This window comes from Trichosurus vulpecula, chromosome 1 (genome assembly GCF_011100635.1).
Source record: "Trichosurus vulpecula isolate mTriVul1 chromosome 1, mTriVul1.pri, whole genome shotgun sequence".
Lineage (NCBI taxonomy): Eukaryota > Metazoa > Chordata > Mammalia > Diprotodontia > Phalangeridae > Trichosurus > Trichosurus vulpecula.
Genome location: NC_050573.1, coordinates 167436322 through 167452645, shown reverse-complemented (window position 1 = coordinate 167452645; position 16324 = coordinate 167436322). Strand labels below are relative to the sequence as shown.

General features: G+C 37.5%; 1 protein-coding gene across 3 annotated transcripts in view; it reads right to left on the bottom strand.

Annotated features, from left to right (window-relative positions):
• Positions 1–1346: 1346 nt before the first annotated feature.
• Positions 1347–16324, bottom strand: part of RIPK1 (receptor interacting serine/threonine kinase 1) — a 59294-nt gene continuing 44316 nt past the window's right edge. For all 3 annotated transcript variants that reach the window (XM_036765633.1, XM_036765651.1, XM_036765642.1), the window contains 5 exons: positions 14143–14233; positions 11816–12397; positions 9296–9373; positions 7893–8042; positions 1347–4777 (listed from right to left, as the gene is read on the bottom strand). In XM_036765633.1, coding sequence (XP_036621528.1) covers positions 4491–4777; positions 7893–8042; positions 9296–9373; positions 11816–12397; positions 14143–14233 — 1188 coding nt within the window. In that variant the 3' untranslated portion in view covers positions 1347–4490. The remainder of the gene's footprint in view (positions 4778–7892; positions 8043–9295; positions 9374–11815; positions 12398–14142; positions 14234–16324) is intronic.

The window sequence follows — 16324 nt, the reverse complement described above, 5'->3', positions numbered from 1 at the left end:
TTACATCAGTAGAACATGCTGATACATTCTGTGCATGTGCTGGTTTCTCTTATTTTATAAATTATTTTGTAATTGCAGTCATGTATTTTGCATGTATTTTGTTAGGTGTATTCCCAAAAAGCCCATAGGTTTTTGGTTTGTCTGTTTGTTTGCTTGGTTTTTGTTTCTGAAACAATTTCTTTTGAACATTAAACATCAATACAAGTTGAACTTGCTTTGCAACTATTGACGTTTAAATACATGAATTTCTACTTACAAAATATAACAAATTTTCACTCCTTCCAAGTTTTACTAGTAGACTTATGCTTTTTTTGTTATTTATCCATTCATTCCCATTCACTTTTTTTAAAAAATGCTTTATATGCATTCTCATCTGATCTGATTGTACTATTTTACATTTTTATAATGCCTTAGTTTTTCTTTTAAAAATTATCTCTCCTCCTTACTGTCCTCTTAATTGAACAATTAAAACAAATCCTCACAACTAGGAATAATCCAAAAAAACCCAAATTCCCACATTTAGCACAAATGGTTTTCAGTGAGATTTCAGTCAGGTGAATTCCCAGGCCTTTGAAGAATATTTATCTCCATCTCTTAAATAAATATCTTAATCTTTCATAACATATAGCATGGTGGAAGGCTATGTATTATTTAATTTGGGAACTTCTCTAATTTTGGAACAATTTGGCTCAGCACATCAATATATTTATTATTTCATCATTTCTTCAATGGAGACAAGTTTTCCCAGTCCACTAGAAGTAAAAAGTTCCCCAGACATTTTTGAGGTGATGTTTTATAATCTGATGAAGATTCTAATATCTTATAGTTTCATCTGGACTTTTTCTGACTGTGGTTTTAGTGTAGCCTTCAATGAAAACAGTGAGTTTCTTCAGTAATAATTTCCCTTTGCCAATCTCTGGTACTTTTGTCTTTGCTTTGTCTTGGCCATGACAAGCATACTTTTTTTTTCCCCGAGGCATGATTAGAAATTATTCTTAGTGTTCTTATAGCTATTCTTCGAGCTTCAAGAAGTCCATGCTTCATGGTGGAGGAATTAATAACAACCTATTCAACTACCAAGTCCTTTCATTGTTTTCTGATGGCTAATTAGGCTGTTTTGTAGCAAGAGTTTGTCAATTCCTACTATTGTTTTTAATTGTCGACCACATTTTACTTTGCAGCTTAGTAAAACTAATCCTGTTTCACTATGGGTTTAAAAAATCATGGAAATGCTTCACTTCCCCATACCAGCAGCTGCAGCAATATCTCATATCATTGAAGTATATTTTTTAGGAACTATAACTTTTCCATGTTTCCTTTAATTAATACTCATTCTTTAAAACCACATTTAAAAACAGCAAAATAGAACAATTTGTCTATGGCACAAAATCTAGCTTTAGGATGACAGAGGACCAGCTAACAGTGGGAAAACCAGTTCAATTTAGTTTTAACTGGTTATGGTCAGCCTTTCTGAATTAGCCTGGTCTTGGTAGAAGACATAGGTATGACCATTACCAGCACAAAATTAAACCAATTAAAAATGATTGCCTGTCCCAATTTATACTTGACTGTAAGCTTTTTGAGGGCAGGGACTGTTTTATTTATGTCCTGACCTATAGTTAAGTGTCTAATACATGTTGAATATTTTGACTTTCCTGTACTCTGTATTTACTAATCTGGTTACTGTCTTCTCCTTCTTCTTTAACCCACTCTGGTCTCATAGAGTGGGAGAGTGCCCCAATGGTGCCAAGCTCACTCTTGTTTTTTACCTTTTTATAAATGAACCTTCAGAAACAACACATCTCTATTGTGGGGACATCAATACTAGTATCAGTTAATTCACAATATTAACTGCATCATGATACAATATATGCCAAGTGCTTTGCAACCTTAAAGCACTAATAATTGTGACTTGTTATTGTTTTATTAATAGTGTTTTACTTTTATGAACATTTAACTTTGATCCTGGGAATGTGACAGTTCCAAAGCAAGCAAGAAAAAATATAGTTAACAATCCATTTTTCAGTTTGTTTTGAGAGGATGAAGCATATATGTATGTGTATGTTGGAATTTGCTTATGATTTGGCCAAACTTTTGTCTGCAGGGCCTTTGTGCAAAATCATCAGCAATTCTCACAGCTACGTTAGCCGGGAAGCTGTGCCAAAGGAAACCCACATCCCTGTGTGGCAATGACATTGCCTTCCTGCTATTTTAGTCACCGACACTAATTCTAACTATGCACAACAACTCTATTTATTTTTAGGTCAGGGTTTCCCAATCTTTAATGAAAATAAACTACTTTTTCATTTCCTGAAATCTTGAATTCGTTGGCCTTGGGGGAGGGAGATGAGGGAGAATGGAGGAACATTGCTGTCAGGAAAGTTCCTGAGTAGACTGGAGGTCAGATGCTACTGGACGCTTTGCTCTTGGGCATACTGGCAAATCTTGGTTGAGGGAGAGCAGGTTGTGGTAGAGGTAGGTGGTAGTAACCAGTTTGGAGCCCTACCAGTTAAGGTTTCCAGATCTAGTGGCAGATTCTGGAAGACGAATCCTCTTTTAAGTTAAGGTGATTGGGGTTTTAAGGTCTTCAGTCTGATCCAAGTAATGTTGATTTTCTTTTACCTTTCCAGAACAACGTATGTGCTGAACATTTTTCAGTTGGTGCAGCTGCTAAGGAAGTGCCATAATATTGTGGTGCCTATTCCTGTCTAAAATTTAAAATGTCTAGGAAATGAACTTAGTTCCCACAATAGTTTGGTTAGCCAATGCTAGAGGGAAAACTGGTATCTAAATAGTATCTAAAGCATAGAGGTACTGGGGAACTGGGCAGCTAGGTGGCAAAGTGGATAGAATTCCCAGCCTGGAGTCAGGAAAACTCATCTTCCTGAGTTTGAATCTCAGACACTTACCAGCTGTGTGAGCTTGGGCAAGTCACTTAACCATGTTTGCCTCAGTTTCCTCAACTGTAAAATGAGTTGGAGAAGGAAATGACAAATCATTCCAGAATCTTTGCCAAGAAAACCCCAACTGGGGTCACTAAACAACAATTGATGACTGCTTAGATATTGTTCAGCTGCCACTTAATCCCTACCCACTTTAGATATCTGGTATTAATCAAAACGGTGGGAGAGTATGTGGGTTTCTGACATCTTCTTCCTCACTTATTGAAGAGTCCTTCTATCCCTCTCTGTCTCTGGTGGTCATAAGAAATAACAAGAGCCCTCGAAGTCAGCAACAGAATCAATACCACATAACAATCTCACTTATCCAAACACAGACTTAACTAGTTTTAAAGACTGATATTTTAAGAATATTTCTTTTGACTTGATTTGAAATTCTATTAAGTTGCATCCCCATCTCTGACGATTTTGTTCACAATCAGGAGCCTTGAGGGGAGTATTCAATGAAAAATTTAAGTCCCTATAGGGTAGAGTGAAAAAGAGCACAGGCTCTGGAGTCAGAGCACCTGAGTTCAAATTCCATCTCTTATACTGGCTACCTGTGTGACCCTGGGCAGTCCCTTAACTTCCCTGATTCCTGATCTGTAGAATAAGGGAGTTTAGCCAGGTAGCCTCTTAGGTTCCTTCCAGTTCTAGATCTATGGTTTTGTGTACTTGTATTGGGTAACTTTTCCAATACTTGCTAATTGTCACTCCTGTTTAAATTTTTTTGCTCACCTCTTTGTATTTACTCACAGAACTGATGTTGCACCTTCTTTTAGGTGACTGGACAAGTCTTTAGGTTTCTTCATTTTAATCTGAGATTTCAAAGTGAACTCTTAAAAGCAAAGCATGAATGTCAGCAAGGCAGCATGGTATAGTAGAAAGAAAACTAAATTAGGTACCAAAAGGCCTGGGCTAAATTCCTAATTCTCCCACCTTACAAGTCCTGAAATCTTAAGAAAATAGACCTTAATTTTCCTATCTGTAAAATGAAGAGATGGGACTAGATGTCTCAAGTTCCTTCTTTTTCTAAAGGTGTATAAGTTTATGATAGTGGTTAAAAGGCAGGAAGAAATCTGGGAAAAACTTATTTAATCAAAAAAGAAAACCTTTAAAGGTATTAAAAATATGTAAAACTTGATAGTTATAAAATGTTTTACAATCATCATTACTATTTTTGGCATAACAACATGAAAAGTTGATATATTTATTACAGAAATCTTTAGCCTCGTTCAATAGTAAAAAACATCATGACAAGCAGTGTGGTGTAGTGGTTACAGGACAACCTTAGATTCATGGATTCAAGTCCTGCCTCTGACACATGTAACTGGAGGTTAGCTGGCACCTACCCCAAAGGACAGGCAAAGTGGAAAGATGGGGTCACTCTGACTGACTCAGCAGTAATGGCTAACAATGCCCACCCTAAATACAGCTGGGCAGGTAAAGGACTGATCTCAAAGAGACGTAGTTCAGACAGCATAGTTCACCATGAGTTGCATAGTTTAAAAAGGCATTTACGTACATTTCTTTCAATTTACCCCCATCAGACTAGTCTTGGCTTACAGATATCAAAGTATTGAGAAGGTCTGTTCTCTGGCACTCATAGAGTGCTCTGGCTAGCTTTCCAACAGTGGCACCCTTGTTGCCTTCCCTCATCAGCCACTTCTGGATCATCTGGTAAACCTTTTCTTTCAGTCCATCTCGATCATAGTCATGGTCAATTTCATCAATCTGGGATTCAGTGAAGCCCAACCTCCGGGCACATTTTTTCCAAATCCTTCCAAGATTATCTCTTACTGGATCCAGATGTTTATCAGTCAGGCTAGTGGTATCACCTTCCAAAGGAAAAAGAGAAGCATCTAGATATAATATTCCAAAAAACGAATTCCCATGCCTTCTAAAACTGATAATCATGCTCAGGTCAAGGGAGAGGGCTGGACTAGTTGATCTCTGAAGTCCCTTACAGCTTAAATTTAGCATTCTATGATGCCAAGTGTGCTAAGGGTATAGAGTTTTATGTTAGAAGAGAGAAAAGAAATGCATTTTATTTCCAAATTCTCCTTCTGAACCCAGAAAGATTCTTGAAATGTACCCTCTCCTGGATATAGAGGGGAAGAAAAATGCTTTTACTTATCTCCAAATTATCCTGTACCTATCTTGTTTGTACATGGTTGTTTGCATTTTGTCTCCCCCATTAGACTGGGAGCTCCTTGAGAAGAAGGAATGGTTTTTGCCTTTGTCTCCTCACAGCACCTAGCACAGAGTAAGTGTTTCATAAATGCTAGCTGACTTGATATTGATTTCCTTCCTGAATCAGAGAAGCCTTGACCATTATTGTCATTCATTTGTTAGCTCTTTATTCCTACTTGGCTACTCTCTTGTTCAAAAGATGCATAGTGGAGTCAAGCAAAGTTAGGAAAAGACATCTGTGTGCCCGAGACAAGGTTAAAAATCAAACAGGCATACCTTGTTTTATTGTGTTTCACAGATATTGTGTATTTTATAAATGGAAGGTTTGTGGCAACCTTGGGTCAAGCAAATGTATTGGTGCCATTTTTACATGTGCTCACATCATGTCTCTGTATCATACTTTGATAATTCTTGCAATATTTCAAATTTTTTCTTTATTATATTTCTTATGGTGATCTGTGATCTTTGATGTTACTATTGTAATAGTTTTGGGGTACCACAAACTGCAAACTTAATTGATAAATGTTGTGTGTGTTCTGACTGTTCCATTGATTGGCCTTTTCAGTCTCCCCCTCCTCAAGCCTCCCTATTTCCTGAGATAAAACAATAATAACATTAAGACCACCTAATAAACCTCTAATGGCCTTTAAGTGTTCGAGTGTAAGGAAGAGTCAACTGATGAAGCAAATGTCAGTGTTGTCTTATTTTAAGAAATTGCCATGGCAATCTTCAGCAACCACCACCCTGATCAGTCAGCAGCCACCAACCGTGAGGCAAGGCGCTCGACTAGCAAAAAGATTACCACTCACAAAAGGCTTAGATGTTGTTAGCATTTTTTAGCAATAAAGTATTTTAAAATTAAGGTGTACATTGGGGTTTTTTTAGACATAATACTATTGCACATTTAACAGACTACAGAAGAATGTAAATATAACCTTTGTATGCACTGGGAAACCAAAATTTTGAGATATTTGCTTTATTGAAATGGTCTGGAACTGAACACACAATATCTCAGGTATGTCTGTGTATGGTGATACTATAGAGGCTTTGAGCCTTCACTCTAACATACCTGACCTGAATCCACAAAATAAGTATGTGTCACAGCAAGTAGAATTTTTTGACATTAGCAACATTTGCATTTAGAAAAAGGAATAAGAAAAAAATATCCCTTATTCTTCCTTCTCCTTGCCCTGTGTAATGTTGTGCTCTAAATGTCTGCCTACTTCACCTTCTCCTAGTTCCAGCTCTGGAGTCAATTATCATAGCAGAAGAATCCCCTCATGGACACATTTACTAGGGCCATACCCACTTTGGTGATGCATTCAGGGCAACGAGCAGGCATTTTTTAATTTTAAAACACTATGCTGGGTATTTCATTATATTTATTATCAGCCTACCATTACCATATGGCAAAAAAGAATCCAGCCCTAAGTCTTTAAAGCTCTAGGGATCCAGTTTCCTCAGGAGGTGAAAGATAGAGATGATGACAATAATGTTCCCCTAAAAAATGTTTTGAGGACTAATTAGAAAATCCAGTTGTAAAAAGTTAAGTTCTTTCTAACTAATAGACAGCTAAATATTCTGTAAGGCACAATATGTACCTGGAGACCTCTGGCCGCAATTGTCTCCTTGTTTCGAATTTTTTCCCTTTGGGCTTGTTTTTTCCCTATCACCACTCCTCTTTCCCTCCCATGCAGTTTATGTGTTTCTTTATTTTTTGTTTCCTTTGACTCTCACTTCCCCAAGTCCCCTAGTTTCATTTTGAACTGTCTATTCTTTCATTTTCTCCTACTGGTAACTATTTGGCACTACTTTTCTCCTTTTATTCCTCCATCTCTCTTGATTCTTACTAAACCAAAAAATGGGTCCTCTCAAGGTTATGACTACTGTAAGGCTCCTAAATCCCTTGGGATCTCTTTGGATGGTCTTTTTTTTTTTTTGCAATGAATCCAGACCCAGAACTTTTTCTGTTTCCTTTTTAGAATCTCATATCTCATTCCTCTCTAAGTAGCATTCTGACTATGATGCCTCAGCTCTTCATCTGGAAGCTCCCTCTGGCCATGGAATTTATACATTGATCATACCCTCTGATTGGATGGCTCCTCCCTGAACCTCTATTTAGGGAGCCAGCCCAGTCTTATTCCTCTCCAGGCTGCACTCTAGATTTCTTTTACGATGCCCAGGAACCTTAGTTTGCTTCTCCGTCTCTCTTTTCAGCTTCTCTTTTTAAGGGTTGTCTTCCCCCATTTAGAATGTAAATTCCTTGAGGGAAGGGATAATCTTTGTACTTGTTGTTGTATTTCCAGGCCTTAGCACAGTGCTGGTCACATACATATCAGGTGCTTAATAAATACTTGTCGACTGATTGACTTTTGTCAACTTTATACAATCTGTGATGAGCTAAGAAATAGCATTTTGAATGTCAAAGCATCGAATGCTTTGAGTCAACCAGCACTCCTGGAAACTGGTCTGAATCTGAACAGATGTCTGGAGGAGTCCTCTGCAAGCCAACTTGAGTTAAAAAACAGACACATACACACACACACCTAGAACACCAGGTTAGTTTGGGGATTATCCTATGGTTTGGATACGACTTGGTGAAGGTCAAGTTTTTGAAGAACTTGGGCTTAGTAACAGCTCAGTGAGCTGTTGGGTAGGCAGAAGAAAGATGAGAGGAAAATAAGGTATTAGAGTTCCATCCCTCTGGAAAGAGAGAAAACCATAAGTAATTGGGGAAAAGTTTCTTCAAAGAGATATTACCAAATATATGTAGATACTTGGATTCTGGCTCTTGTGGAATGTTTGTGAATATGTTTTCAACAGGCAGACTGCTGTCGTCAATCACCATGTAATTGTTGTTTCCAACCTGAATGCCAGTACTGCTGACAAACTTACATTTTATTGAGTCTCCTAAAAAGATACCAAGATTGGGGAAGGGAAGAGGGAGAGGAAAATAAACATAGTTAAGAGTATAATTTTAAATGAGTGGATATACACAGCATGGGAAAGGGGTTATGTATAATTAGGTCAATTTCTCATTCTGTATAACTCTCCCCAAACTCTCTACAAATACCTATGTCAGTATCGTATAGCCAAGTTTCCCAGCCCGGTTTCTCAGCTGTTAGGTTTCCTTTACCGTCATCACCTTACTAATCATATCATTCTTAAAACAGATGAGGTAGAACTGAGAATGCGAAAGTTTGAAAAAGTCAGTAAAAACTTAGCTTTAGATAATATCTGGCATGCTTACCCTGTGGATTTGAGTGTCTAGTGAATTATCAACATTTATCCTTGGTGTCCTGACTGAAAGTAATAAGGACAGTCTAGGACAATCTAAGAATAGAATTATTCTTCAAAGTACATTATGTTGTACTGTCTTTTTAGAACACCAGCTACGACAAGTTCTGTTGATATTGACTAGGCATTTTGAAAAAGGTGAAATATGGGGAGTCTTCCACTCTTCTCATTTACAAATTAAAAAATAGGAAGGAAGCTATCTTCATAAATTTCTACAGACCTCTTAGAAAGCAAAATATCTTTATGCTGCTACCTTTAAAATTGTTATATCAGAAACCACTTTTAAGGATGGCGTAGTATTAAAGACAAAGAAAAAGACATGTTTGAGTTTGGAAGCAGGATGGAAAATTGTTTCCAGTAGGTCAAGTTAACTATAACTGTGCACCTTGGCAGGATTTGGAGAATTATATAGCAAATAAACTCTTAGGCAATCTCTTACAGGAAAAAGTACTCACAATATGCACAGACTTTATAGCACATGAGCAAATTAGAACTTGGAGTCAATTGTGATAGAGCTCTGACTAAAACTTTTTATTTTATAGAGTTGTTTGCAATTGTCAAAGTCTTTTCTGTATAACTCTCTTTTAAACCCACTTATTGCTGCCATTTAAAAATACAAAACACTTAGTTGTGGCTCTGAGGAAATCTGCAGTGGTTCTGAGATAGATAAATTAATATTCATATTGTTCTTTCAAAGACTACAGGAGGCAGTATATGAGAGGTACAAGTGGGTGCCACTTAATGGAAGTCATCAAAATTTCTAAGGAAATACTAGCAAATATTTGATGACAAATAAATATTAAATTAGAATCAAACCACTTCTCCTGAAGACAGTCAGGATCTGCTGTCAACTCTATAATTGTTACCTGGGCCTGTTGTAGGTACAGGAAATGAAGGAACAAAAGGGAAATTCTTTGTCATGTGTTCCATTCCTGTTGCTTGACCTGTATAATGACAAAAAAAAAAAGACAATTTAAGTCTTACTCTTCACCTTCACTAAACAAACCTAAAACAGAAAACCATAACAAAATCTTTCCTATTTGTTATAGTTATATTTAAAAAAATACTAATGTATACTTCAAGCTATGGAAAAAGAGAAAACTATAAGGCCAATTAGCAAGAACTAGGTGGCCACCAAGGTTCCTTCCAAAGCTAAATACACAATCCCATAAGAATACAGGATCAAGCATTTATAAGCCAAAGCCTCCTACAGGCCAAAGAAAAGTCTAATCTGGAGAAATAATAAAAGGGATATTTAGCAAGTAAGTATCTACAACCATCCTCTAGACAGGGGACAATTTTAACCTACTTGAATTACTTTTAAATTTTGTTAAAGTCCCATAGAGTATCAGTGCTAAAAATTCTCATACCTCTTATGCTAATGAACCCAACTAGAACAGGAAGGAGTGCTCTAAGGGGAGATAAGTGTGGGAAAATGGACACATCTAGGCTTTCCCTTGTTCATAAATGATTCACAGAACTGGTCTCGGAGTATGATTAATCTTTTGAAATATATCACACTTATTTATAATATTGTGAATTATATTATTTCTAGGACAGTGATTCTTGGTTCTTGCAATGTGGAAGTACAAAATATACCAGCTACAAAGATGTGCTTTTCTTTTAAGTATATTTTTCCATTGTAGACTTGAAGCTACCAAATAAATGAGAACTTAAAAAAACCGTAACTAAATTTAATAGTTGGCTTTACCCTAGTAAAAGTTTTGCAAGTTATTTTGTAGGGGATTTGCATGTGGGAGCTGGTGGAGTAGGTAATAATTGCTAGAGTCTTATGCCCTACTGATGTGACCCTGTGATCTAGTGTATCCTTTTCGATGATTGCCATTTGTAAGATTTCTCCACTTTAAAAAAATGTGCTTAGAAATCTTGGAAATCGTCGCTTATCTTTGTCCATAAGATATGAAGTAAGAATTCGTAAGTCGTCAAAAGTCGGGGTTCTTCTGATCCAACCTTTCTGGAGAACAATTTGGAACTATGCCCAAAGGGCTATAAAATTGTGCATACACTTTGATCCAGCAATACCATGGTTAGGTCAATATCCCATAGACATCAAAAAAAGTGGGGGAGGGGGAAAGGGACCTATTTGTACAAAAATATTTATAGCAGCTCTTTTTGTGGTGGCTAAGAATCGGAAATCAAAAGGATGCCCATCAATTGGGGAATGGCTAAACAAGCGGGGGCATGTGATTGTGATGGAATATTATTGTGTTATAAGAAATGACAAGCAGAATGATTTCAAAAACACCTGGAAAGACTTATATGAATTGATGCATAGTGAAGTGAACAGAACCAGGAGAACATTGTACATAGAAACAGCAATATTGTTCAATAAAGAACTGTCAATGACTTGGCTATTCTCAATAATATAATAATCCAAGACAATTCCAAAGGACTAGTGTTGAAGCATACTATCTGCCTCCAGAGAAAGAACTGATATTGACTGAATATAGATTGAAACATGTTATCTTTACTTTCATTTTTTCCCTTTTATTTGAGTCTTCTTATACAAAATGACTAATATGGAAATGTTGTACATAATTGCACATGTATAACTTGTATCTCATTGCCTACCATCTCAGGGAGGGAGGGAAGGATAGAATATGGACCTCAAAACTTTAAATAAAAATGTTTTTAAAAATTGGGGAAAAATGAAGAAAAGAGAAAAACAGTAAAAAAAAGTAGGGGTTCTTAACCTTTTTTATGTGTTATAGACCCAACTGGCAATCCAGTTGGAACTCTTAACAGAATAATTCTATTAAATGCACAAAATAAAATACATAGAATTACAAAGGAAACCAATTATTTTGAAATTACTGTTGTTTTTATTGTTGAGTTATTTTTAGTCCTGTCTGACTCTTTGTGACCCCATTTAGAGATTTCTTGGCAAAGATACCAGAGTGATTTGCCATTTCCTTCTCCAGGATGTTTTACAGATGAGGAACTGAGGCAAACAGGGTTAAGTGATTTGCCCAGGGTCACACTGCTAGTAAGTGTCTGAGGCCAGATATGAATTCAGGAAGATGATTCTTCCTGACTTCAGGCACTCTATCCACTGTGCCACCTCGCTGCCCTATACTGAAATACAGTTAACAAAATACATTTTAAAAAGCAAACAAGTTAACAAACCCTAGATTAAGAACCCCTGCTTAACAAATGTTTCTTGGACCAAAATCCAATTTACCTCACCCTAAGTAGCCAGTTCATGGTTCCATGCACTTGGCATTTGCCAAATGTTAAAAATACAACTGTTCCCCCATATGCATATGAGCCACAATAGAATCAGCGTCAACTTTACTTTCAGGAAACTACTAGATATAGGAAAGAAGCAGCTAAAACAGTCCAAGTCAAAAAAGTGGATTGATTACCTGTTGTACTGAATGGGAGAGTTGGCATGTTGGCTCCTGTGGTAGACTCAGGCACAGATATTTTAAAGGGGATAGATCCAGTGTTTAGATTTAGTCCATAGATGTTGCTTGTTCTTGGATCTACTGACCTCGATCCAAAAACTTGATGGTTATTCAACACTTGTAGTGGTGTAGAGGGGGGTACTTGTAGTGGGGTAAATGGCTCTGCTGGTTGCTGTAATAGATTGCTATGATTGTTTGCATTGGGATGACAAGAGCCCATCCCAGAAGTGAAATTATTCTGATAAAACCCATGCTTCTGAGGCTGAGAAGGCCTTCCTATGAAAGGGTCATGGGAGACTCTTCGCCTCCTTTCTTCTTCTCTTTTAGCTGCAACAGATCTAGACTGACTATTTGTCGGCTTATCCATTCGGCTGCCAAAGATATGGTAGTTTGCCTCTTCCTGTAACTTGCTTTGTAGGCTCAGGGCCTCAGGAGAGGCCTCATTCTCCACTGGCTGATTGTCAGGGTAGGGAGCGAACATGGACTCATCGATACAACCAGTCCTGAGTTCCTGGGAGCTATGGAGTGAATTGGGCTGTTCTGTGACATGGAAAGAAGTAGAAGTATTAAATGAAAGCATCTTGACACATTTTTTAAAAATATGATATATTTTAACAATGGCATAAATAATAACTGATATTTACATAAAACTTTAAAGTTGGTTTGCAAAATGGTCTACATAACATTATCTCAGAAGAATCTCACCATCATTATGTCAGTGACCCTTCCCAAAACACCATGGAAAAATTTGAAAACAATTACAAGAAATCTATGAGCCTCTTCTTTCCTTTAGGAGTTAGAGAGATAATAAGGGATAATTCATATATAGGAGGAAGGGTACAATATAAAGAGACATCCAAAAATAAAAGTACTCCAGTTAAAGGAGGAATGGCTAGGAATTGTTTCTGCTAATAGTGATAAGAGAAAGGAGGAAGCTTACCTCAATTATTGAAAAAGGACATGTTGAAGGGAGAAAGAGGAAAAAGTGCTAAACTTTATATTGTCATGGTAAAGCTGAAACTTCTTATGATAAAACTCAATGATTTAGGTTAAAAGTTCCTTTTTATCACCATCAGGTAACTGCTAATGAAAAAGCACCTTTTCACCCATTGTTCTAAATAAACATTGCAATGTTGCACCTAGATCACTTATCCTCCTTGTAAACCCATTTCACAAGCATTTCTATGACCCGAAATAATCCATATCCTACATATAACATGTATCCTTTCAGCTGTTAGAATTTAGTTATAGAGTGGTTTTTAAAAAAAAGAAGGTAAATGTGTAAGTATCTTCACAATCTTAGTATTTTGTGGCAGCTAAGTGAGGGTTATCTGGGGCCTGTCCACCTGGAGGATAACAGGGAGCACAGCAAGAAAGGAAAAGTGTGGCAGGGCCCAGAGGTTAAGAGAGGGCAGGTGTGGGGTACGCAGCCGCATGAGGTGGGCTTGGGAGAATTCTGCTTGCCTTGTAAGGTCAACAGCTTTGATACTGTCCTTCTGGTTAAGGTTCCCATGGTCAACTTTTTTTAGGGAAGTAGCAAATGGGAGGACTGCTATCATATTCTTGGTGAACTGGTAGTAATTTTTATGAATTTTATGAATTGCAGAGTTCAGGTATGAGAATAGGAGGAGAGAAGCATCTGTGGGTAGCAATAGGACACATCCTTCCCAGTGGTCATTTCTGTGCCATCTCTTCAGAAACAGTGTCAGGAGAATTATCCTGTCTGCATTCCTGAGGAGTAGGAAGTCCATATTTTCTGTTACCCAGCAGTCAAGCATGTAGAAAGAGGGATTGTGATGAAAACATGTGGCCAGGGTCTGTGGATGCTATGCTATGTGAACACTGTCTTAGAGCCAGTCCCTCACTATGAAGGGGTGTTTATTCCACTGGTTCCATTCCCCTGGCTGTCAGAGATCAGGGAGGCTCTGACAAATGGGAAGCTGATTTCAAATAGTTCTACTCCCTAAAATTACAGTTCTAAGAAGCAACAGTGTATATGATAGGAAGATGATAAGACAGGACGTTTAAACACTTACCATCCATGCCATTTATTTGGCATTCAATCACATTTTGCTTCTGACAACTTTTATGTTTTTACTTAAGGTTTTGTGTATGTATTTTGACTCTCCAAGAAGACTGTGAAGTCTTTGAGGGCAGAGAACACCTATTGCATTTCTTTGAATCCTGTTTTGTCCTGAGAGCTATTTTACCAATAGTAAACTCTCAAAAGATGTTTGTTAAATGAATGAATGAAAATACAAATGAAGTGACTTGCTGGAAGTTACCTGAATTTGTTCTGCTTGGGGGCACTGGTACTGAATCAATCTGGAGAGACTGCATCCTTTTCACTACTTCATTTGGGGCAGGATATGCTTCCTAGAGAAAAAGCCAAAAACAAAAAGCAGTGCTTTTGCAAGCAGCAAATACAATCCAGTTATGGAAAACACAAAATCATGTGAATTATCACATTCATGGTCTGAGATGAGAGAGACCTTTGCCATCATCTAGTCTAACCCATTCTTGAGTAAGAATGCCCTTTACAACATCTCCAACAAATTATTATCCAATCTTTGCTTAAAGACTTGTAGTGATAGACAGTCCATGACCTCCCAAGGCAGCCTGTTACACTTACAGAGAGTTCTAATTGTCAGGAGGCTTTTCCTTACATTATGCCTAAATTTGTCTTTCAGACACTCCAACCCATTGCTCCTAGCTCAGCCCTTCATAACTAAGCAGAACAAATCTAATCTCTCTTCACCATGACAGCTCTTCAAATACTCAGGATCATAGGATGATAGACTTAGAGCTGGAAAAGACTTGAGAAGTCATCTAATCAAACTTCCTCATTTTACAAAGGAGGAAATTGAGACCCACAGATGTTGTGACTTGACCAAACTCACACAGGTAGTGGCAGAGTCAGCAATTGAACCCAGGTCCTCAGCCTACAAAATTAAGAAATCTTAAACATATCTAACATGTCATCTCTAAGTCTTCTCTTCCCTAGGCTAAGCAACCCCATTTCTTTTGACCATTTCCCATATAATATGATCTCTAGGACCTTCACTATCCTTTGGATGGCATCACATTTGTCAGAAATGAACACAACACTCCAGGGTATGGTCTGACCAGGGCAGAACACAGCAGGGCTGTTACCTGCCTCATTCTGGATTATTTATCTTTTCACATAACCTAAGATGTCAATTGAGTTTTTTGGCCACTACCATTACAGTATTGATTTATATTAAGCATATAGCCCATTACTCCCCCACCCCTGATCTTTTTCACAGTCAATTATATGATGCCTATCTAGTGCTTATAAAGTTGATTTTTTTTAATCCCAGGCTAAGACTTTACATTCATCCTTATTATATCTCACCATTTTCTATTTATTCCATTGTTTTAAACTGTCAAGATGCTTTTGGATCTTGATTTAGTCATTCCACCATATTAGCTAGGCCTTCCATTTCTGTTATCTACAGACATAGTAAGTGTGCCATCTATGTCTTCATCCAAGTCACTGCTAAAAATGTTAAATAGTATGGGGGGCCAAGGACCCATCCCTGGGATATTCTAATAAAGATTTCTTTCCAAGCTGACATTGAACCTTGAATAGCTAACAGCTCACATTTATATGGCATTTGAAGGTTTTCAAAATGTTTTCCTCACAACAACTTCGTGAGATAGGTAGGGAAATGTTACTATCTTCATTTTACAGATGAGAAAAGTGGCACAGAAAAGGTTAAATGACTTACCCAGCTTTGCCTGGCTAGTAAATGTCAGAGCAGGAAGTCGAACCCAAGTACCCTAACTCCGAGTTGAGTCCTCTCTCCATTACATCATACAACCTCTTCTTACAGAACTTTTTGGCAATTCAGCATGCTCTGAATCCAGCTAACTATGCTATCATCTAGTCTACTTCCTTCTATATTTTCCATAAAGACAGCATGAGAAATTCTGTAAATATTTTGTTGACTTCTAGAGAAACCGTATCTACAGCATTCTTCTGACTTTAGAAATCTCATCAAAAAATGAAGGTTGGTCTGACATGACTCTATTCTTGATGAAGCCATACTGATTGATAACTATTTGTGATCACCGCATCCTTTTCTAGATGTCCACAAGCTGTAACTTTAGTAAAATGTTCTAGTCACCAGGATGAAGCTCTCTGGTCTATAATTTGCAGACTTAACTCTCTTCTCTTCTTTGAAAATTGGGACAGCATTTGTCCTCCTTTGGGCCTGAGTACCTCTTCTGTTCTCCACCATCTTTCAGAGATCACCGGCTCAGCCATTATAGCTACCAGTTCTTTCAGTACCCAAGGATCTAGTTCACCTTGGTCTGCTGACAAATCCATCAAGGACAGCCAGACAATCTCGTACTGTCTCTCTACTTATCCTGAGTTTCAACTCCCTATTAGCCATTTTTTTCCATCCTTTCCAATCCAAAGATCATTCTCTGTGGCAGAGA